This window comes from Mycteria americana, chromosome 13, assembly GCF_035582795.1.
Source record: "Mycteria americana isolate JAX WOST 10 ecotype Jacksonville Zoo and Gardens chromosome 13, USCA_MyAme_1.0, whole genome shotgun sequence".
NCBI lineage: Eukaryota > Metazoa > Chordata > Aves > Ciconiiformes > Ciconiidae > Mycteria > Mycteria americana.
In genome coordinates this window covers 10,909,813-10,934,055 of record NC_134377.1, presented here as the reverse complement: position 1 = coordinate 10,934,055, position 24,243 = coordinate 10,909,813, and the positions used below count along the sequence as shown (strand labels likewise).

The 24,243-nt window shown below is 39.7% G+C and overlaps 1 protein-coding gene across 1 annotated transcript; it reads left to right on the top strand.

The window, feature by feature from the left end:
* Positions 1-511: 511 nt before the first annotated feature.
* Positions 512-22,841, top strand: BCL7A (BAF chromatin remodeling complex subunit BCL7A). Its single transcript, XM_075515954.1, has 6 exons — positions 512-769; positions 8,748-8,829; positions 12,291-12,387; positions 14,347-14,514; positions 18,094-18,215; positions 19,209-22,841. Exons 1-6 carry the CDS (start codon positions 678-680, stop codon positions 19,278-19,280), a joined length of 633 nt encoding a protein of 210 aa, XP_075372069.1. The 5' UTR covers positions 512-677; the 3' UTR covers positions 19,281-22,841.
* Positions 22,842-24,243: the final 1,402 nt, after the last annotated feature.

Here is a 24,243-nt window from a genome sequence, read left to right as displayed (position 1 = left end):
GCGGGCTCACACAGCCCTGGCAGTGCCGGGGAGGGGCAAGAGGGAGCCGCGGGGCCGGCCGATGCCTCCAAACTCTCCCCGGCACGGGCACCCTTCCGCGGGAGGCCCCGCCGGCCTCCCCCCAGCAGGTCCCGGGGCGGCGGCAGCTGCTCCGCGGGCCCCCGCCGGTTTGTCCCCGCGGTTCCAGGGAGGCTGAGAGAGCGCGGCGGCCCCTCAGCGCCGGGGGCAGCCTCGAAGCCAGGCGTCCGGGGCCCCCCCGGCCCCTTCCTCAGCCCTTCGCCCCTCTTCCTCCCCCCGGCTCTACCCGCTCGACACCGACAAAGGGACCCGGGCGCCCGGGCCGGCCTTGTCGCCCGCCGTCCCCTCACAGCCCCCGTCCCCTCACAGCCCCCGTCGCCTCACAGCCCCCGTCCCGCGCGCCGGCCCCTCCCCCCTCGGCCCCGCGCGCGCGGGCTGCCGGCGGCGGCGCGGGGCGCGTGCGCAGTGCGCGAGCCCCGGCGGGCGGGCGGAGCCGAGCCGCGCCGAGCCCAGCCGAGCCGCGCCGCGCCGAGCGGAGGGAGCATTGTGCGGGCGGGCGGACGGACGGACGGTCGGTCGGTCGGACGCACGCACGCACGCCGCGAGCAGCGCGAGCGCCGCATTCCCCGCTGAGGCCGCCGCCGCCGCCCCCCAGCAGCATGTCGGGCCGGTCGGTGCGGGCCGAGACCCGGAGCCGGGCGAAGGATGATATCAAACGGGTGATGGCGGCCATCGAGAAAGTGCGCAAATGGTGAGCGGGCCGCGCCGCGCCGGGACCCCGCGCCCACCCCCGCCCCCCCTCACCCCCCCGCCGCCCCCCTGCCCCCCGCGCCGTCCCCTCACGGGGCCGGAGCCCGCCGGGCGGCCGCGGGGGGCGGGGAGCCGGCGGCACCCAGAAGCCATTTCGCTCCTGCGAGTCACATGAAGGCGGCGGCGGCGGCGGCGGCGTGTGAGGGCGAGAGGCGGCTCCATTGTGCGGCCGAGCCCCCTCCCCGCCGACCCCCGCCGGTCCCCGCGGTCCCCGGCCCGCCGCACCGCGGATCCCGGGCCGGGGCGGGCGGGCGGTGGGTCGGGCCCGGCTCCTCCCGCCGCCGTCCCCTACAAAGGGCCCCGAGGAGCGGGCCTGGGGGAGCTGCGCCGCCGGGTCTGTGTGGAACTAGAGCTCAAAGAAGTATTTAAAAAAAAAAACCATTGAAAATACCCCTGTAAAGCGCCCGAGAGTTTATTTTTTATTATGACACATGTATTTATTTATTTTACCTTTGAAGTTCCCGAGGCTTGCACGTAAGCTCAGCAAACCCGAGCGGGATCGTCTCCCACAAACGCTCCGGCGGTTGTAAATCCCGAGCGGAGCAGGAGAGAGCGCGTAATTGCCGCTGGAATTTGTTTTAAATTATATAATTAAAGGTTGTACCCCTAGTGAAATAATTCCCTTTTGTTAGGCCTTAAACGTGTTTTGGCATTTTCCCGCTTTTGTCCTTTTCTGCTTTTGTTAGGAAAATCAACATGAGGTGTTTAAACAATACAGTAAAACAGTCGCTGCAATGTTCTGCACAGTCGGTCCAGGGTTTTTGGATGGGATAAAGAGTAGTGCCAGCGTGAATTGAGAGGGAATCTCTTTCTTCCAGCAAGTTGACTGACTGTTCAGTAGTCTTTGTGCATGTATCTTAAAATACTTTCTTTAAACATTTGAAATCCACGGGGAAATCCCTTGGGTTAGTATTAATCTGCATAACTCAGCTTTTTTGAACCTGGTAAAATAAGAGGGCACTTTTATTGCAATCCACAGCTAATGCTTCACTTTCATTAAAAGAAAAGCAAAATACAGAATTAAATGTGTGTTATTCGGGTGAAATGGATTGTTGCATTTTAAATGGCCTTGAGCAGATGAATGGGCCCGTTGGCTTGAGCCGGACAAAGAATCGGGACGTGTGTCCAATAACGCAGGGCACGAGATGGGGATTTCAAAGAATCCAGCCATTGTGTAGGGAGCCGGAGCAGCCCGAGCACTGCAGTTCGGTTGGTTTCAGGAACTCTCTTCTACTCGGGTAGTGTTTTTAAGTGCTGTTTGCTGACTGGTGGGCCAGCTTTGAAGGGTCAGAACAATGTATAGTGATGTGACAGGACTTTTGTTCAAACAGTAGCGTTGTTGGATGTGTGGGACTATTTGTCTGTAGGTGTTTCATTCATGAGCACAGCATACTTCCTTTGAATCCTACTTTGCAGATTTCAGAGAGGAGTAGAGGCAGGAGCTTGGCCATTCAATAAAATGTCTAATTTACTTTTTTTTTTCTTGGCAATGGCTCTCTGTCATCGTGTCAGTTGCTATGGCTTCCTCTATAAAACAGAAATCTTATGGTATAAATAGATTTTGTATGTTTTAACCCTCATGAGAGACATCTTGCTTTAAAGCGTTCCCGTACAGGATCACGTAATGTTTCTTTTGATTATTGTTGGAAGTATTCATATGGCTTTTTGTGTGTGCATCTCACAGGTATTTACATAAATAATTTTTCTTCTTTTAAAGGAATCATAATTTGATGGTGAATCTCATGATTCCCCCCAACTGCAGTCAAGTACGGTGGGAAGTTAGCAAGAGAGATTCTGCATTTTGTGGTCTAAATGTTTTGGGAGGACTTGGCTTGTTAAATTGAACTTTACATGCCAGCAATTCCTGCATCTTCAGAAGAGTCACATAGGCAATTTCCAAGTGTGCAGTTTCATTTGCATAATAGGAGCAATTTGTTGCCATCCACAGCTCTTCTGTGGAAATGCAGCCACTGAAGATTAAAATATCTTGCATCCAACATCTCATAGAACAGAGTTTTCTGAGGCTCGTGTGCTCAGAGTGCTGCATGCCGAGGATGAGTAGAGAGGCAGACCGAGCTGTAAACTCTTCTGAGCGGACAGTGGCTCTGGTGCGTGCTGACCAAAGCTTTATCAGTCTGTGAAGGTGTGCAGCAGCCTTGCTGTGCAATATTAGCGAATGCCTGTACTGCCGTGCCTATGAACGTGCCTATTGGAAAGCGGTTTCCATCAGTGCAGACTTTGTTCCTTAGAAAATATGCGTTCTTTCTTAGACAGTGAGCCCTTTGATGCAGGTACCCTATCTTTATGTGTGTTTGTAGAGTGCCTAGTGCTTCTGGTATTACTGGAACTTAGTAGTAAACAGTGAAGTTGTTACGTTTTTATCTTGAGATTAATGTAACCATATCTCCTTTGTTTAAACCGCTCTCATGAATGAGCATCTATTTTAGAAAACACATAGCACGTGTCTTGCAGAACACGTGGTTGTGTTGTATTTGCGTGGCAAAAAATGTTACATTTCCATGGCTAAGAGGGTAGTTCTACTTTTTTTAACAGTACTTACTATTTTTTTCTTTCAGGCTATTTTAAATAATCCTCTCAGATAAATTTATCTCAATGAATTGTGAAAGGTACGAGATTGGTTTTTGTCTTCAAAGATCAATGGGTATGTGTAGATTCTAAATGGGCTCTCAAGAAGAGAGAGGCAAAAACTATTGTGTCCTCAATCAGCATTAGAAAAATAATGGAAACACTCTTGTTTTATAAAAGTCTGATTTATTAAATGAAAAAAAATGCAGACATTTACTAAAAGACAAGTCATGGGCAGGAGGCAAGCATAAGTGGTAGGATGTCTTGGGAGGCAGTGAAATAATTTGCATGGGTACATAGCACTGCTGAGCTTTTGGACAACTGTGTGAACGTTTAAGGATGGAGTGATGGCGTGGCTGACGGAGATAGGTACCTTGATGTAGAGAATGCACCAGGAATGAGGAAATCTCATTGTGTTGCCTTGTCTTTGAATTGCAGTATCTTTGCAGCAGTCATTTGACCTTTTTCTAACCCATCAAAGCTGTAATCAAGGAATAGTCATAGCACCTTATGAAGAAGAGGTGAACTTGGACAACTGATGAAAGTACTTACAGAAAGTGCTAAATGTTTATTATGGTAGGGAATTGGCTGTTGAGCCAGACATGACTTGGGATGTAGCTTAAAACAAAGCATGTTGTGTAAAAGTTGAGGAGCAAAGTCGCCACAGGCAGTGAGATCATGTTACCTGGTACCATTGGTTGGGATCGCTAGCTGTGGCTAGTTAGAGTAGAATATCTAGACAATGCTGCTGTAGCTTTTCTGTTTACTGTCTCCATTCAGACTTGCTAAAATATTTTTGTATGGTATGTAATGCTCTGAGATTGAGCTTCTGCAGGTTTTGCTGCTCATGCTTCCTTCTTAAAATAGGCTTTCACTCTGAAAAGTACTTATGACATAGAATTTCTTAACATGATGTCTTTGGAAAAGACTGTTTGCTTTTACCAGGTTGCCACCCTAGTTTAGTCCATCTACGTTGGCTGTGTTTGGTTTCCTGCTAAGATTGTAGTTCATGTAGTGACCGTTGAAGTAAAAATATGCAATACTGAAGTACTGTAGTGGCCCAAACACACTGTTAGCATGCTTGAATTACAGTAAATTTTTTCTGGCTCATGATTATTTCTTTCTGAGCCAGGATATGTCTTTGACTTCAGTGGAAGTTGGATATATGTTAAAGGTAGAGTTTTGTCATGCATAAGCCATGTTTCTCTTTACTGAAAGAAAAGGTGCTTGTTGCAATGTGGAACATAGCAGAACTTGCTTAAAAACTTGCTGGCCTGTGTAAGTTAAAGGGGACTCTCATAACGCACCATATTTAGATAAACTCAGACGGAAGGTATCCTTAACCATTAGTCTTTGCCATTCATGCTACATGGTATTTTACTGTATTTGCAGCGTGGTCAAGGAACACCATGTATATTTGGGGCTACTTCACGTTAGTTGCTAGACAAACATCTACATAGCAATAGGCGTGCTCTGAAAAGCAAGCCTATGTTTCAAAAAAATCTTTTTTTGTGCATCTTACAGCACTTTTTGTGTATAATAATGGCATTTTCTTTCCCATTCCCCTTTCTCCTTTGCTTGATCCCACAGGGAGGTCATAATTCTGTGATTTTCACCAAACTCTGTTGCAATGCAAGTGAGTGTGATGTGATAAATTCAGCATTATGACGTCACTTCGTGATCATCAACAGAAGATGGGGTATGTGGGAGCAAATCGTTGTGTAAATACAGATCTCTATGATAAATGATAGTCATGGTAAAAAGCCAAACAAGTGTGAAAGCCTTTTCTTGAATGGTAATATATTGGCAGTAAAGGCTTTCTGTTTCTGTGCCATCAAATGTTTCTAGCACTCATTGCTGCTGCAGAAGCTGCCTTGACACTTTATGTATAAGTGTAATATACACTGTTGTGTTTGCTCACCGGTATATTACTTTTATACATGGAATTTGATATTCATCTTTGGAGCTTTAGTGTTAATATACAAAATATAAATATATTTAAGAGTCTTGGGCTATTTAGAATGGGGAATTGAGTATATAATTACATAAGTTCTAGGATATTAGTATGCCTCAGGCATAAGCACTAAAGAAGTGTTGATACTAATGCTTACCCTACGTATCCTTGGCTGTCCTTTAAATGCTGTGCAGATACGGTTCAGAATTTTAAAATGCTTTAATACAATTTCAGATAAATATAAGGGTTTGTTTCTGTTGTATTGATTAGTTTCTGAATTTACTATAACTAAAACATTTAAGATAATTTTCAGTGTGGAAGATTAAAAGAAAAAAATATTATTGTATATATTTTAAGTTTTGCCATTTTCCAGTGTTGTTACTCCTTAGTCATTCATGGAGGAACAGGAGAGGTTTGAAACCAGAAAATTTTTTTTTTGTAAAGCTATGAAGTTTGTCAGCTAGACATGGGCAAGTAAAGCTGATAATTGCCCCATTTTTAGCCTGATTAACTCTCAGGTTGATGGTGTTCCATCATCCATCTTTTCCAATCCACCAGTCAATATAGAGATCAACCTATATAGTATAACAGGGGATGGTGCAATAAAAAATATTGCCTAGTGACTGCTTAACAAAGGTGGAATAGAGTTATGGGGGTGGAATTCTGGTCAGGGTCTCAGCATGAGTGGGTTCAACAGTGGATCCATTTTACAGACAAGAAAACAGGTGGAGAAACTACTTAAGGTTTCACAACAGAATGTGCACAAGAGTTCATTAATTCCTCATTCCTACTCGGGTATTTCGTCAGCAAGAATATTTTGTAGTTTGTGCAGCGTTTAGCAAACTTATTGTTATGGGCAGCATCAGTAAATTGTTAATTTTAACTAAATGAAAAGGAAAGTCCCTGATCAGCAGGTTGGGATGGTGTCTGTGCACAAAAGATAAAAAGTGAGTGTTCAGAGTAGAACTGGTTTGGGGGGTTTGTGTTTTGTTGTTTGTTTGGGTTTTTTTTGTCTGGTTGGTTTGGTTTTTGGATTTTGTTTTGAAATGGAAAGGCAGTAAGTATTACAGATAATATTCAAAGCTTTATTTGCAATAAACATCTTAAATCCTGAAGTTATTTTACCCTGTTGATTTTAAATGTCTGAAAGTCATTACGTTTCTTTGTTAATAAATTTGTGTTTGTGCTGCCAATGATTTTATTAAGTTTTAGGGGAGGTTGTCTTCTTTTTTCTTATTAATATTTTATGGTCTTAAAGCTTCAATACTGTAAATGCTTACACATGTAAAATATTTGAATAATAGCAGTGTGATGTTGGGTTTTCTTTTTAGCCATAAGTGTTTGCAGGACTGGGATGTTGGTGTACGTCCATCACAAAATATCCTTATTCCCATTGTTGTCTGAATTACTGTGTATTGAATTCAGTAAAAAAATCCCTATAGCTGAGGGTTATCAAAACTTAAAGTGGTACTTAAGAAGCTCAAAAGAATTAAAATGTCAGGGCTAACTTTAATACTAGAAGGAAAAAGTTACTAATATAGGTTTCCTCCTGTGTTCTACAGTCTGTCCAGTGAAGATGCTGTGTGAGGCTGCTTTGAGATGCTAACAGGTATCTTGAACTTTTGGTTTTCCAGTGCAGCATCTCTAAGTAATATTTTGCTGTAGGAAAAGACTAAAATCTTGATTTTTTTAAAGCATTTATTCACCTCTCCCCACACCCAAAACAAAACCCCAGCTGGTTTTATTTCCATAATTTCAAAGGTTTTCCTAAGTAGAAATAAGTTTAGTTTGTCTTGTATCCTTAAAAAAAAAATCATGATCATCTTTTCACAATTAAGTATGCTCTCATTATTGACATGCCCTCATCTCCACTGTCATTTTTATCACATCTAGCAGTACAGCTCCAAATTAGCGTAAAATTGGGTTTTGACATACTTTAGCCATCTAGTATACCCAAATGGATGTATCTAAACACATTGAGGAAAAACTGGGCTCCAAAGAGAGCAGTGGGAAAGAAATGAATCTGAAATAGTTTTGTACTTTAATTAAAATATCCTTGTGGACAGATCCAAAACTTATCAAATTGCCATATATAGCTTTTTTTTTTTTTTAAAAACAGGAAAATGTGTCCTCTAAAGGGAAAACAAATAAGATCGGCTTTAGTAGCTAAAACAAATAGTCAGGAGGATGTTTGTGGCATTTGTACAATGTGGCTGCTTTTGATTCTGGGAGCCCTTTCTAAAAATGGAGCTATCACATACATGTTTGGAGTCACATCCAGCTTCTCCCATCCTGCAAAGAACATTTTTTTTTTTTAATCTATAACTGGATCCCAAATCTATTATTTAAATGTGTTTTTAAAAAAGAGAAATGCTTGAGATCTCATGCCAAATTAATTTCAGATGTTCCTGAATATTTAATGGAATTGGTCTTTGTTGTTAACTTTTAATCGATCCATTTGCAGAGCTATATTACAAACCCAGGAACCAGCAGTGGTAATCTGTGACCTGAAAACTGATCACAGAAATGTGATGAAATTTCTCTGGCATTGTGGACCTTCCTTTAATATTCTGATGTGAAGAGCTCAAGGAATTCATCCCTTAACTAAGTGTTCAGCATCCGTTCCATCTCCGCACTCTGTGTCTGCGTGACCCCCTATGTAGTGATGCCCTCCAGCCACATTTCCTTCACAATTTGTCAATGTCACGACTTCATGGCTGGCTGGCTGGCAGGGGTCTGCACAGAGTGCCGTAGGTTATGCTTTTTCCCTCTCTGATAGCCTTCTCGGCCTTTGCTGTCCAAGAGAACTAGGCTCTCCAGAGTCTGAATTCTGCATCACGGCACATACTGCTACCAGTAAGGCTGTTGGTTCTAAGGCTAGAATTTCAGAGCTGTCTGACAGGAGTGTTGAGTGAATGTTAAATTGCTAGCAGCAAATTTCTACCCAGAAATAAACTTCAGATGGTCAAAATGCATTTAGATTTTTAATACCATTAAACAGCTTCATGACAAAACACACTGGTCTGTCTAAAACCTCTTTTGCTCTCTAGAAACTTGTAGTGAAAGTGAAAATTGTAGGCATTAAATCTGCTTTTTCAGTAGCTGTTCTTCTTAACTGTATCTTTAATCCAGATCTTATTACTGCTACTGCAGTTACTCACCTAGTCAAGTAACAGCCCTGAGAAATCTGGAGGTTAGCAGTTCTCTAACAAGTTTGTGAAATGCAAAGAACAATTTGCACAATGCAGTACTAAAGACGATGTAATAGAGATCATCCTACTTAATAGCCTATTTAAATCCTTGACAACTTACAATAGTAGATCACTTTCTTTTGAATCCAAAGTTTAACTTTAACTTCTCCTGCATTGTAATTTTATAGGGAGAAGAAGTGGGTGACAGTTGGCGACACATCCCTAAGGATTTACAAATGGGTACCAGTAACAGAGCCTAAAGTCGATGATGTAAGTATCCTGCAGATGTCTTGCTTTTTTCAAGATGTAGACGCTCACATTTAGGGAAAGTCAAAAGAAATATGCTCGCTATTCTTTGAGCCTTTAAGCTAAGACTGGTGTGGGTCTTGCAAGCATTTAAATAGAAGAGCTCTAGGGAAATGCTGATCTCTACAGAAAGTGATGTTCATGGTTCAGTGGGTGACAGTCTTCCCGGAGTCAACTTGGATCAATTCTCAGATAACTGTTAAACATTCGGCTTGAAACTGATTTTTGAAGCCTTTCTCTAACATAATAATTGGGAGGCCAGGAGGGAAAGCTAAGACATTGATTACTTTTCCCCTCTTTCTGCCTGATGCTTTAAAGGAGAGTGGCTGGTTTGGAACTGTGCAGAGAATGTAGTCTATCTGTGCATCACTGCTGTTTTGCTCAAAACTAGGTGCAAAACACTGAAGTGTAAGGGTAGGAAAATCCTGTGGAACTGAGATCACTTGTATTAAGATGTCCAGCCCAAGCAATACAGCAGACGTGCTTCTATTGTAATGTGTGTTTTCTCTTGATAAATGTTTTGTGTATGCATCATGTTTACATTCTTACTGTGCACTGTTCATGTGCCATGATACAATCATGTGGCATAAAAATAAGTGTAAAAATCAAAGTTGATTTGGCTTCCAAATCATTTTTCAAAATGAACATTGCTCTCATTTTTTAAATTAAAATATTGTTATAGAGAGAAAACTAATCAATGATACCAGAGTAAATTAATGATACAATAGAATATATATCCTAAGTTTGGTACTCCTTCCTTGGGCTGTCAGGTGCTTTTACGTTATTTGAAATATGAGTTAAGACCTGTCTGGGGGAAAACTACTATGTTAATACATGTGTAAAATTATGGTTTTTCAGACAAGACAGTATCATGATCTTGTCTTTTTCAAAGTCCAAATTCAAGACCTATTTTTTATTAGCGTTGTTTTAACTGAGTTTGTTTCTTTCTGTACCTTTGGTTGTACCACAGATTTCTGTGACTGTCAGAGTTGTGGTAAGCCTCTTGTATTCTTCTAATGCTTGAGCAGCATTTCTGAAGTAACCCCTTGTGAACTGGGAAACGTTTCCTGGTTCCTTTACAGAAACCTGTTCATTCTTTCTAGTTGTCAAATGTTTGGTCTTGATTTTATTATTCATAATACATAGGGGGATAAAGCTGTGCTATCTATGTGAGAGAGATATTTAGGATATTTAGGCTCATGGCTTCTGAAAATTGTTTTCCCGCAGTTAAGGCCTGCGTGATGGGTACCATGGAACTTTGAAATAGAATTTCTAGTGAGTTTCTGGATGAATTTTCAAGGTGACTGGTACCCGAAGTCAGATTCTCTATTAAGAAAAATGAGTTTATATAATGGTCTCTATGTGCAGAGTTTAATTGTATTTTTTGAGCCATCATCTTTAGGTTTAGGCTCCAGATTTGCTAAAATTGGGACACTTGTTTGAGACCAGTTACTTTAGTGTCCTACAGTCACATTCTGTTCATTACAAGTAGAGGCCGTTGTGCAGCTGTAGTTGTTGCAGGCTTGATGTCATAAGGTTTCTGTCTTTTTGCTCTGGAAGTTCTCACAATTAAAACAACTGCATATATTTTAAAAATAAGTATCAGGTACGGGTCATCTTGGTTATTCAGTTTTGTTGTGGACATCCTTTTATATCCGATTTCATCCACCTAGAGCAGACAGTATACTTTATTTTTAGTGGAATAGGAGAATGGGATCTTTTTTACTGCTTCATGTCTCAAATGGAAGTTGTCTTTGATTTTAGTGAACACAGATTATATTCCCCCCCCTCCCCCATGTTGTTCCTAAGACACTTTGACATTTCTTTGAACTAGAATTAGGTAGGCTCTTTCCTCCTACTAGTTTTGGAAGGCTGTTGTAGAACTCACCACTTTGATGGTTAAACTTTTTAAAAAAAAAAACCAAAACTTTCCAGCTTAAATTACTTGCAGTCATTTTTCAATATTTCCCTTGTGGCAAAAGTGTCCTTTTTACCTTAAAAAAAAAAAAAAAAAAAAAAGAAAAAAAGAAAAGAAAAAAAGACCCAGACCTGACAGAGATTATGTCCCCTCTGAACTTTCATTTTGCAAAGGTAAAGAAGTCCATGTGCTTTTACCTCCGTTTCGCATATTCAGGAATAAAATCTGGCTTCTCTGAAGTAAAAATACAGCTTAAAAATAAGCCTAATAATCTATTTAAAATAGAGGGGAAGGTCCTTCCAGATATCACGTGTTGAATTTCTTCTGCAGTCTTAGACAATATTTGACTGTGGTTTTAGTTTCTTCCTTCATTGGAGGACACTGTCTTATCTGAATGCATGGGTTGCCGAGTGTTCTTCCTAGAGTCAGGCTTTTAATTGTCTTCTCAGCAGGCACGCAGGATCCTCCAAAAGCAGTGCAGCTGGCTCTTTCTCCTATGAGACTGATTACGTCACCTCTTAATTGAAAATGCTGCATCCCTTAGCAGACGCAGATTTTCCATGTGATGGATGCCACTGTCTCTTCCTTTGTTTTAATGCTTGCAGTCCATACTGTTGTTTGGTCATGAGCGTGTTGTGACCTATGTTCATATAGGACTGTCTTGCTTATGCTCTTTGTTTTAGGCCAATCTGATTTTTCTTAATCCATCTTTTAGTTTTAATGAAGAAACAGCATTAGTTGTAGAGAAGGAGGAGGTCTCTGCAGTGTTGGTCATTGAGAAAGAGGTAAAAAGCTGTCTCTTTAGTGTTAAAATTCTAGATCTGTTATCATTCCTGTTGTGCATGCATGCATATTGTTTAGGTGTATTCTACAAGCTTTCTGATATGAAAGGGAGAATGTGTTGAGTTCTGTAGCAGTGTGTCAATATGCATAAACCTTAAAGTGAGCAAAGTTACGAGCTGAGAAATCGTGTAGATTCATGAATCTTAGCCCTGCCTCTGATCAGCGATGTTCTTCCTTTTTCCTGGTGTAGCAGAGATTCTTTTGACCTTGCTTTTGTATCTCTTTGGACTGAGTACAAAGTTAGCAGCCAGCACCTCCCAAGTTCTCTGACTCAGTTTCAGCAAGCCGTTTAATTGTTGTGCTTCAGATTCCCTGTTTGTAGAATGAGGGGTATTATTGAGAACTTTTGTACTTTTTACAAAAATTGTGCAGTTGTTTGAAGATGGAAAACATGTTTAAGTGCTAACCTTTACTAGAATTTCTGGATAAAAACGTATATATCCTAGTGTTTTGTGTTACGAAGAATACAATTAGAAAAACAGCCCTGCAGTTATTGGGACTAATGCATTATTGATAATGTCAGTTATTATTACATTGGCTTTATTTCTCACTTGAAATTGAGAGATGCTTACACAAGTAATGAGTGGGAAGGGTTTTATATTGCAACATGGATTTCTCTTCATGGTGATAGTCTCATTTGATTGTGATACCTTTTGTTTTTCAGAAAAATAAGAATAAGAAAAAAGGCAAAGATGAAAAATGTGGCTCTGAAGTGACCACTCCAGAGAACAGCTCCTCTCCAGGGATGATGGACATGCATGGTGAGTGGGAGAAGGTCAGCCCCAATTACCCTATGACACTGCTATGAAAGTATAACCTAACAGTGTCAAATTCTCTGTTGCTCAGATGTATGGACAACATGATTGAGTCAAAGTGAAAACAGCATCACATGCTCATTTGGTACCTTGGACTTCTCTTCTGTGGGTGTACTAACAGTTGTTTAAATGCTGTTTTTATCTGGGCTGTGTGTGGGGAAAAAAAATTGTTAGTGGAGCTAAATATGAAAATAAAAATAGAAATATCTACCATGCAAAATACCACACTCGGGTGAAGTAGTAATTCCGTTGAGTTTGCTGCTTGAAGAACCAAAGACCCCCAAAGCCTCAGTGGCAGCTACTATAGTTTTGCAGGTTTTGTACTTTTTAACTCTATAGGTGAGTCAGGTCGAAAGAATTCTGTAAGAGCCAAGAAAGCAAGCTCTGGTTCTGTGGTGTCTTCCTTCTGCTTCAGCTTGATGAAATCAACTGGTTAAGAAAACATTTTTTTTGCTTGCCAGTCAGGCACTATTAGGTCAATCGTTTTTATTTTAATTTTTTTTTTAAGTGTGAAGTGTTGAGTGTTAACCTGGTATTTATTACAGAGGAGCTTGCACAGCTCAGCTCTGTAATTTTTTACCTTCTGGGTGTTTGGATAACAATCATGGCTGAGAATGCAGCACTATTTGAGCTGATAAGAGGGGATCACTTTTTAGTGGGTTGCAAATTTTTAATTTCAGTTTTATTTGCATTTGTATTGCTTCCTGGTTGGCTTTTGCAGTGTTCACAGTGAGTATTGTCTTGCAATTAAAGGATTGAGCAGGACTTTCACAGATTTGGATTAATTTTTCATCTGTTTCAAACTTCTTAGCATTTGCCTTGGTCAGATAACTTAATTTTCTTAAGTCTTTTTTCTCCCATCCTTGAGGTGAATATACTACTTGCTTTTTTATCATATATCACTTGTGGGTTTTAAGCCATACTGTACAATTTAATGATAATCTGATCTGACTTCAGGGTGTTCTGAAAAGAGATGCTCCCATCACTAACTATGTGTTTCTGAAGTACTTTGGATGTAATGATTGTACAGATGCAGAACGAGGTGGATTGACTTGCATGCTAGTAATTTAACTAATAATGTTTTGCTGGGTTAGTTTTCTTTAGGGAGCGGGAGCTTCCCTCTTGATTACCCATGGTTGTTAGACTGGCTTAAAGATTACAGGAAGTTGCACCCCACTGCTATCCATTAAGTATTTGCTGAATACTTAAACCTCTGTCATTGGTTTTCACAGGAAGAGGGTACAGGCAGAATATTTCCTGTTAACTACAGAGACACGATCTGTGCTGCAGAAAGTTAGTGATCCAAGTTTTTGGAGGCTAGAGAATATTCTGGACAATTATCACTTAGAAACTATTGATACTGGGACTGGAATTCACATTTTACCTTGATGGGGTTTTGTTAGGGGTGGTGTTTTTTTTTTTTCCTTCAGGACACACTTCAAAAACTATCTGCTCATCTGAACATTGTAGTGATGGGTATTTGTAAATCTGCAGGATGAACAGTTAATTAGCCCTGTGTTATATGAACTATAAAATGAGACTGTTGCTTCAGTTGATCTGTTCTACTCATATTACAAAATTCTGGGTTCTTTTGGAAGAGATCTGAGTAAAACACTCTTGGTTTTATTGTATAATATTAGTTAGAGCACCTTTTTTTAAGTTTTCTGATTTTTAGTAGCTGCTAGAAAACTCCTGTATTACAGCATAGGCTGCAAGAGCAAAAATTGTGGTGATGTGGAAAAAAGTTAGATGTAATGTTAGTCTAAATGCTTGGACTTGATTCCAAACAAGCTAGACTATATAATGTGTTATCAGGGAATAATACAGGAAAAATACGGAAGAATTAAGGTGTGCTTTTTATCTTGTCAAATTAGACTTTCTTGTTTTTAACTCTTTTGTTAACAGATGACAATAGCAACCAGAGTTCAATAGCTGATGCTTCTCCAATAAAACAAGAAAACAGTAGTAATTCAAGTCCAGCACCAGAACAGAACTTGGCAACACAAGCAGACGGCACTGAAGTAAAGTCTGACGAAACTCAGACAGAAGCAAAGGAGCAGGCTGGTTCAGAAGGTAAGCTGAAAAGATCGTCTTCAAAGCCAAACAAAATATGTTATCCTTTAGTGCATAATTTATTTGCTTATCCTTTTTATCAACTGAATAATAACAAATTTGAAAGAAATGGTTTCTGAATTCTCAGCATTTATGTGAAAATGGGCCATAATCTCTCTGGCCTACCGGTGATCCTTCCATACAGCTGAAAAGGTCAGATTGACATTCAGCGTCTTTTCAGAGAGGAAACAAACAAAATACTTGGTTTATTGTTGTCTTAATCTCAGTCTTGAAAGAAGAAATAATTTAAAATAATCTTTAAAATGGTTGCTACCATGTAATCACAGAAATCCTGGAAAGTATTACTTTTGTAGATACATGAATTTTCGTTATCTAGTGTGAAAGTGTCGTGGTTTAGCCCCAGCCAGCAACTAAGCACCACGCAGCCGCTCACTCACTCCCCCTCGGTGGGATGGGGGAGAGAATCGGAAGAGCAAAAGTAAGAAAACTTGAGGGTTGAGATAAAAACAGTTTAATAGGTAAAGCAAAAGCCGCGCACGCAAGCAAAGCAAGGAATTAATGCACTCCTTCCCATGGGCAGGCAGGTGTTCAGCCATCTCCAGGAAAGCAGGGCTCCATCACACGTAATGGTTACTTACGGAAGACAAACGCCATCGCTCCAAATGTCCCCCCTTCCTTCTTCTTCCCCAGCTTTATATACTGAGCATGACGTCATATGGTATGGAATAGCCCTTTGGTCAGTTTGGATCAACTGTCCTGGCTGTGTCCCCTCCCAGCTTCTTCTGCACCTGGCAGAGCACGGGAAGCTGAAAAGTCCTTGACTAGTACAGCAACAACTAAAACATCCCTGTATTATCAACACTGTCTTCAGCACAAATCCAAAACATAGCCCCGTACCAGCCACTATAAAGAAAATTAACTCTATCTCAGCTGAAACCAGGACAGAAAGTAAAATAGAGGCGAGATACTTTGAAATTATTTTTTTAATTGTGTAAACTTTAATGTAAGCTTTCTTTTTTCTTAACCCTGCTAGTTATTTATTCAAAAGTTAGCTCTGTATTCTGGCCTAATTTTCTCAAAGTGTTACAATATTGTACTGTAGTCGTGCGCAGATTAAAAATACATGTGGGTTAAGAGATTCTTCTGAACCTCACTCTTTAAATGGTATTTTGGGTAATTGAAACATGCTCTGTATTTATATTCTCGGGAAGATAACTTTCTTCATCCCTTTATAACAGATAAAAGATGTCCTTAACACCATTCTAATAATTTGGTTGCGGAATTCTTCCCATAGCAAAGCAATTAAATTATGCCCTCCTGATTTAATTCTTAGCTCAGTAGATCCACTAACCAATTTAAATTTGGAGCTTTTATCTTGGTAATACCAGAATGGTTAAGTATGTTAAATGTTGTCATTGTTGATTGGAATTAAAATTTGACAACTGAATCATCACCAAATTGAAATAAAGCAGAACGCCATGTCCTTCAAAGAAAATCTCAACTAGCATGTTTGGTCACAGTAAACGGTAAGGATTTACTCCTAGGTCTAATATTGTCTGAACCTGCTTGTGTGAAGTTGTTACATAGCATACATGCTCCCCTGACTAAATTTAGGTTCAGGGAAAATCATACCAAGTTCTCTGGATTAGTTCCAGAGCCAGTTACTGTAAAATGAAAGGGAGAAGTAATGGCAAAAAAATACCCATTATTAATGTGGTTTTTTCTATTGGTTATATGCTGCATTTAAAAAATTATTAAATATTTATCTACCAAAGTGTTATGATCAATCAAATCCTTGAAATTGTGACATTATTCAACTGAATAGGGTTAATGACCTTGTATGTCTATCTCATGTTAGTGCACTGAAATCAGGGAGGTTTCTTAAAGCTAGGGGTCAGTTTGGGTGGTCAGAAATGCCTAATGTGGACTTCTCAAAGAAAACAGGTGCATTCAAAACATTTTGCTGTGTAAACAAGTCATTGCAGGCATCGGAACAGCTTGGGGCTGGGCAGTTTAAAATACAGATCCCCTTGCCCAGAGGCCAGCAGCAGCGTGAGTGGTAGCTGTCAGTAGCCACTGGAAGAGAACACAGCAGCTATGAGCTGTCCGTTGTGGAAGTTGCTCTTAAGTGTGTTTTTGTCATGGGGAGATGCGCACATCACAAGGTGCTCCTTAGCTCAAGTTGCAAAGTATGCTCAGACATACACAACAGAAATTGAAATTGAAATTCCTTCTGACCCTTGGGACTTGTTTCTTTATCAGTATGAACATGCTTTTCTGGTGAGACATGGAAAGGAAGACAATTCTGTCCGAGTTTGCCGAATATAATCTTTGAGACTGCTCATCATAGGTGTCACTTTGTCAAAACTTCCAGAAATACTTGTGATGCTTTTTATACAGTACACCACAAAAATATCCATTACTCGCTGGTTATGTCATCTTCATTAACCAAAGTTGTCAAAAAAAAAAAATTTTTTTGATCTTGCATTTCTCTTCATGTAGGCTAAATATATATGTTTCTTGGGTCAGGGACCTGTGGAGTGATCACTTCATAAAACTTTACTTTGCATCCTTCTCAGAATTCATTCAAGTCAAAAAGGATTTTTGAATGAGGTGAATGAAAGAATGGGTTCCAGTCCTTGCACTGTTCTTGGTGTGGATACTGAAAGAAATATAACCGACCTTTTACAATCAAAGGGGTTTGGTTTGAGGTGTTTTGGTTTTGGTTTGGTTGGTTGGTTGTTTTGTTGTTGTTGTTGAGTCTCTGCTTCTGATCATACTGTGTTAAACTTGCAGGGATCTTTAACCTGTAAAGACATTTCAAGTGCCCCTATCCCCTCTTCGAGTGAATGGGTGCTTTAACCCTGAGCCCTCTTTAAGTCTTGCTTTGAGAGAAAGGTTTTTTTTTAAAAAACAACAACAAACAAACAAACAACAACCCCAAACAAACACAAAAATTGGAAGCAGGTAAGGGATGTAACAAGCTGGAAGAATTCTCCATAAGTGTGCACCGGAATTAAATTCTACAACCTTAATGGTTAAGCTAACTAGCTGAATTTCTAAATTTTATCTTAAAGTAGTATTAAGCAAAAAAGTGGATTTTAAATACATGGCTGAATTTGGATTCAGATAACTTTATTCTCTCCCCTTAACTATACAGTTTTAGATCCATTAGTTACCACAATTCAGCCCTTTTTGTAGCTGCCTTTTACTTCTGGTTTGAAGCAAGTTTCCTTGCGGTCAGTCCCTTTGCGAAGTTTATGGTGAAACTTGTTTGCTCACAGCATTGACATCGTTCTGTGTCACAGGGTGTGCGGGAGCTTGGCTCCCTCTAGGGACTGATTCCAGCAATTGTATACTGCCGGCAGCGTGAAGGCAAAGGTCTTCTGGCAGCAGCCAGAGGTTGTGGTCTTGGAGTTTGAGCTTAATTCATTATATTCATATGGTTGTTGTGTATGTTATCATTAATGGTTACACGTGGGTGAAATATATGTGTTTGGTATGTTGCTAATGAGAAGGCATCCTAAAAGCTCCTGCTGAATGCTTTCATTTGTTTAAAATTATTTCTTGAAATTTCAGATACCTCTGATGAACAGAATTCACAGTCTTCAATGGAAAATTCCATGAATAGTTCAGAGAAAGCAGAAATTCAGTCCTCTGGAGAAAATGATATAATTACAGAGGCATCTAAAAACTCTCAGGTAACTTTAAGCGCAAAAGCACAATTATTTGGAATTTGGAAAAGAGTATTTTTACCAAAAAGAAAATGTAAGGAGGCCAGTTGTGTATTTAGACTCATTTCCAAAGGTGATGACAGTAAAGCAGCTGTAGAGTATTAAATGTACATGTATCTGGTTTTGTGGTTAATTTGATTGGCTTCTTGCATTTCACATAACTTGAACAGTAAGACTAGATTGGTCTGATTTACTTTTCAGTTTCTTAAACCAGTCTGTGTTAGTTTTGTAAGGGAATATTAAAATTTCATGTTAATAAAATGCTTGGACCCAGCCTACTGGACAGACCTCTTTTGAGGACCATTCAGAAGTAAAATACCTTCTGTGAAAGTAAATGCATATAGCAGTTAGGAAAGTTAATTTTTGTAGATTCAGTGGCCGAGATGTTTGGATGTTTACTCCCTGGTATAGTGAAAAATTCTGGGTGGGTGGGAGAAAGAAATTATCCTTGCAGTTGTCCCCCTCACACCGAGATCCTCAGGCAGAGCACTGCTCAGTCCAATGTTTTTCCTTGTGGGTGGTTAGCTTGTTTCGGTGCACACCTCACGCTTTCCAAACCTTGCATGTTCTGTCCTGTAGAGATTGCTTTGGCTACAGCAGGGGAAAGTTTGTGTGCACTTGGTGCGGGTTGTGCTTGAGTGTGGAGCTGAGGGAAGTCTGGGTATAACCATGCATCAAGGCTGTTGCTTGGAATATTCACTGTGGTTTTTAGCCTGGAACTAGAATTTTGCCCTTTGTCAGTAGATGACAAGAAGTGTAAAGATACTGAGGTAAGATGTAAGTAGAGGAGTGACTTCAGGAAGCGAATGCACTTGGTCATGTCATTCTCATATCCAGGGATGCTTTGCATTTTACAAATGACACACCAGGGAATTTGTTCATGCTTTTTGTTTGATGTTTATGGTGCCTGAAATTCAGTGCAATGATAACGTGGTTGTTTTTCTTTTCCTCCTCATTAAGGACTCTGAAGGAGTGCCACCTTCTAAAAAGATGAAAGTAGAGGCTTCCCAACAAAACGTTGAAGAGATTTAGACTATAGATTTTTCTGGTCAGTTTTTATGTAAGGTACATCAGTGGGCTTAATTATAGAACAACCTTACTTAAGCATCTTCTCTTGGATGAGGACAGAACTCCTAACTTTTCAAGTTACCAAGCAAAAATCCAAGAAAGCCTAACAAAGGTTTAACTTCTCAGACACTGAAAACTTTTTCCTGTGAAACAAACATTGAGAACTTTTAAGTTACTGTCTCTGAAATGGTTGGAGTAAACAACTCAGGAGGGGTCTACGCACTGTTTCTAAAGTCAAAATTACAATTATGTTGCTGCTGTATTTTTTTTTTTTTCATTTCTCTATTTAACATTGTAAGATATTTAAGGATGGTACAGGTCAGGTATTAGCTTTCATGTGAAGTTCATTGTTCTGGCGTGATGTCTGCTTTTGTTTTGTGCCTTGTGTTCTGAAAACAGTGCTAACTTTTAAAAGTTGTTTTGCAACTGTCTCCTTTGCAAAGTGGCCTATGTTTGTATAATGCCATGTAGTAAGGCTTTTTCTTTTCTTTCCTTTTCTTTTCTTTTTGTTTGGGGTTTTTGTTTTGTTTTTAATTTTTAAATCCCTGGTGCTTAAATTTTTAACAAATACAGATCAGGAAGCCATTTTCACTCTTGGAGTCCAAGGAGAAAAAGGAGCTTGATATTTTATTTTAGCAGCTATAGTGGAGATCTTTTATTGAATGCATGGCATTCGCAACTGTAAATTTGGTCTTCTAAATACTTAACTTCATCAGAAGTTAACATGATCTGTTTACCATTTATAGTCCAGATCTGAATATATACTATAATACAGCAGTTAAAATACTTACGTATTAGGTCCAGATCTCTGTACTGGGTACAACTTGCTTTACAGAAAAGTTCCACTATGTACATAAATAGGGTCAAAGGGATTGATGCACAATGAATTTATTTTCAATTGGACTTTTTTGATACCATGTTTTCACTGAACTGGATTTCATTGTACTGTTTCTTTATAAGATGTTTACTTCTATGTTCCACGTTAATACTGTATTTGGGATTTCTTTTTTTCTTTCAGCAAGTCTTGTAAATAAGCCTTGTTGTTTCCATAGTCCCTACATCATTGTTAGAAATGTTCCTTCTTTTTCAATTATGTTGAAGTGTGCTTATGCTAAACTTGATTGAAAGGCACTGTATGTGCAACTCCCTTCAAATTCGTGGCACGCAGAAGTGCAGAACCATCGGCATCAGGTCACAGGGGCCTGATCTTACAGTGGGCTTTGTACTTCCAGGGTGAGCTCCCAGTTATAAATACCTGGTGTCAGTGGGAACTGCTTATTTCTCACTTCAGTACATGCGTGCGCGTATGTACCTATGTACGTACATACGTATTGCTGGATCGGGCCCTTAGTGTGTCTTCACTTTGTGTGGGAGATGGAACTTGTAATTTAAAGTATGATCTCAAAGCTATGGAAATGGTTGCATATAGTTTGTAAGCTAAGAACTGTAAATACTTTTTTAAATGAAAAAAATTGCTTCCAGTTGATACATTTTCATAATTAGCTCTTCATTAAGCTTATTTATTTCTGAATTCTCCAATAGTGAAAATGGCTTGCACTTGGACTACTGTATTGCGTTTGCAATTACCACTTTATTATGAAAAACAATGGGGAAGTGGGGGGAGGGAATAGAGGGAGGGAGGAGTGGGGAGCCAATACTGACCTTCCATAAGATGTTTGTAGGATTGAACTCCAAATAACATATGACACTCAGTTTCGGAACTTTTCCTTTATGTTGAAATAAAACTTTTTGGATTTTAAGTGAATAAAATTTGATTGCAAATCATTCATGAAAACAGTGTGCTCCCTCATAAGTTTTTGGGATTTCTGGCCTGATCATGAAGTCCATTAACATTCTGAAAATAAGGAAATGAGGAGCCAAAAACTGTATTTGCACAATATATGCAATGAAACAGTAGAATTCTCTCTTGAATTGTGTGTATGCCTAAAATGTGGATAACTGGTCAATGGCGATTGATTTGTATGTATATTACATTCAGATTTAAGTGATATTTTGTGAGAAGTTCTATGGATATATTAAATGGGCAAATCTAGAAAGATTCAAACTTAAAAATATTTTTTATTTACTAACTTTTTGTTGTTTTTAATGCTAAAACAAAACAAATCTGATGCCACCTTTGACAAGTAGTCATGTTTACTAATCCCTATCTTCAGGTGCATCGCAGCAAGTTTTTAATTTTAATTTTGTAGATGTTTCCAAGGGAGTAAATAGACTTTTCGTTTAGAAACTAATTCCTGTACTTTAGGAAGAAATAAAGTATATAAATAGCACTAAAAATACCTCAAATTTTTCATTAGTTAGAAGCATTTATTGGCATTACTGACATCAACACGTTTAATTATAAACTTCCTTTTCTCTCCTGTGGCTTCTGCTCAGAACTGGTCATTGTTCTGTGGCTTACAAGACAAGGCATCATAACCATATTCCTAGAGGCTTTATTTCTAAAGTAGTAATGCTTTATTTACAGCTTATACAGAATACATTCAGAACTTTTTTTTAACCAGAAATTCTAGTGACAACAGACAACCGAACAAGCAGATAGATTTGGGTTCCTTAGACCTGTTATTGTCAGTCTCTAGGGGAAGAGACTTTGACATTATCTGGTATGAAGAAATCCAAAATAGTGTATAAGACTGTTATTAGTCTTTTTTTGAAGTGCCTGATAACATTTATGGGCCAACGGATGTGATTAAACACATTTTAATGCCAGAAAGTACAGATGGGACCAAACCAGAACATCGCATTCAAATCGACCTGAGGTTTGAAACCAGATCTAAATCCAGCTTTTTTTGGCTTGGACCTATCTCTACCAGAAACTCGTTTTATGAACTCACTGTAAAAGGGTTTATTGAAAGCATTGAGACGTGGAGCAGAAGGAGAGATGTAATTTTCTTCAAGATGACTGAAAGTTCTCATACAGCTAATGTTTTAGAAATAGTGCAAATATCAAGAAGTGCTTCCTTGCTACAATGCTGAATGTTGGAGCTTCAGTTACAAATAAATACAAAAAAAGGAAAGAAAAAAGGGAAAAAAAAAAAAAAGAAAAAAAAAAAAGAAACTAGAAGCAAGCAAGTAAACTAGCTGAGTTTGTGGAACATGTGGGAAGGCCTTCTGAATAAGCGATTTACTCAGCCAAACATTTTATAGCAGAACTATTCCTTGGAATTTTTATGCTTGGGAAAGTAGTTGTTAAACATTCCAAAAAGTGCTGGCACTTACAAAACAACAAAAAATAATCAACAAGGCAGTATAAAATATTGGTTTTGGGTGGCTATCTTCATACATAAACATTGTCATGTTTTGGAATGTTCTTTATATCTAAGGGCCTGTTAGAAGGTGTAAAGAATTTTGTTTTCTTCAATACCTAATCGTTTTCCATCTTATGATTTGTGTGTGTGTGTGTTGTACAGCAGTATAATTTTTCACTTATTTATTCCATCGGTAGTTATGGTTTGTACAATGTACAATGGTTTCATTTCAAAAATAAAATAAAAAATCACAACATGAATGCTGTGTGAATAATTTTTATCAAGAAACTTAATCTCAGTTTGGTTTTTTTAAATTTACAATAAATTTCTGGTTTTATAAATGGTATTTTTAAATGTGCATTCTATGGTGTTGTCTCATTTGGTAACGTGTAAAATTATTCACCTTTGAGTGGACCAAAGGTGTCTTGATATTGTAGCAGGACACTGAGCGGGGCGGGGGCAGTTTGTTGTTGCAAAAACAAACAAATAGATATGGCCAATATAATTACAGCAGCCTGCAAAATAACTTGGTAATTTAAGGTGCTTGCTGTTGGCTTGGTACTCGGCTAATGTGTTGTGGTAACTTAAATTGGAGGGAGGAGGGCATAGTGTGGAAACATGCTTCAGTTTGGAAACATGCTTGAGTCTGATGCTAGCAAGGGTAAAACTCCTTAAGAGTTTTGGAAAGATTCTTTACATTCAAGATGGATATAAAGTGTCCAGCTTATTTTTAGTGTTCTGTGTGGTCTGCCCAAAGTAGCCTGCAGCTTCACAGACAGCTGAACTGGTCTGCTGGCTCACCGCTACCAGAAGGGTGAGCCACAGCCAGCTTGCCTGCTCCCAGCTTAGTTTTGTTGCCTCCCTTCCATTTACTGGGGTGCTCATAGCATCCTCTCATCAAGCAGTTAAGTTCGCTAACCTAGGAAGAAAACTACCCATTTGAGTTAGGCTTTTTTTCTTCTCTGGATTAGTGAATTAAATCAGCAGACTTACATAAAGGAATTATATATAGGGTGGAACTGGAGAGAGAGAAAAGAACAGGTAGAAACAAGGATGTAATTCCAGACGGGTCTCAGAAGGAAAGGCTTCTGAACAGGTAAGGCTTGTGCCAGTAAAGGGTGAAGGAGTGAGCAGCAGCCTAGCCTAGAAGCAGGGTACGGGGCTGGAGGTTGGCCCTGTGGTTTGCCTGGGAGCAGGATGGGCAGAGGAGCCAGCAAAGTGGTGATGGGATGGCTGGACTCCCAGCACCTGCAATCAGCCCCACAGTCTGAGGCTGTGAGTAAGATTCCTTGAGCTCTTTCACCCCATCAAAATGGGAATGCTTATCTTCCTGTCTGTAGATTTAGGAGGATAATCTCTTACCACTAAGTGTTGTGGAGTCCACTGTGGGTGTATTTTTAAACAGCTTGAATGTCTCTTTCTTCAGTGTGTATTAAAGTTGAATTCTAAGTCAGTAAATGTCTGTCTCCTCCTGTGCTAAAATCGTGTGACGTTGAAGGAACATCATCATCAGATGATGGCCTGCGTTTCACCTTGCACTACAGATTGCTAAAAAGAAACAGTAAGAAAAAGCATACTCAAAAGATGCTGCTGTGGCCCCTTAGTGTTTCCCTGTGCCTCCTGGAATTCATTACTGTGGAGGAGGAGAGGGTAGCTGG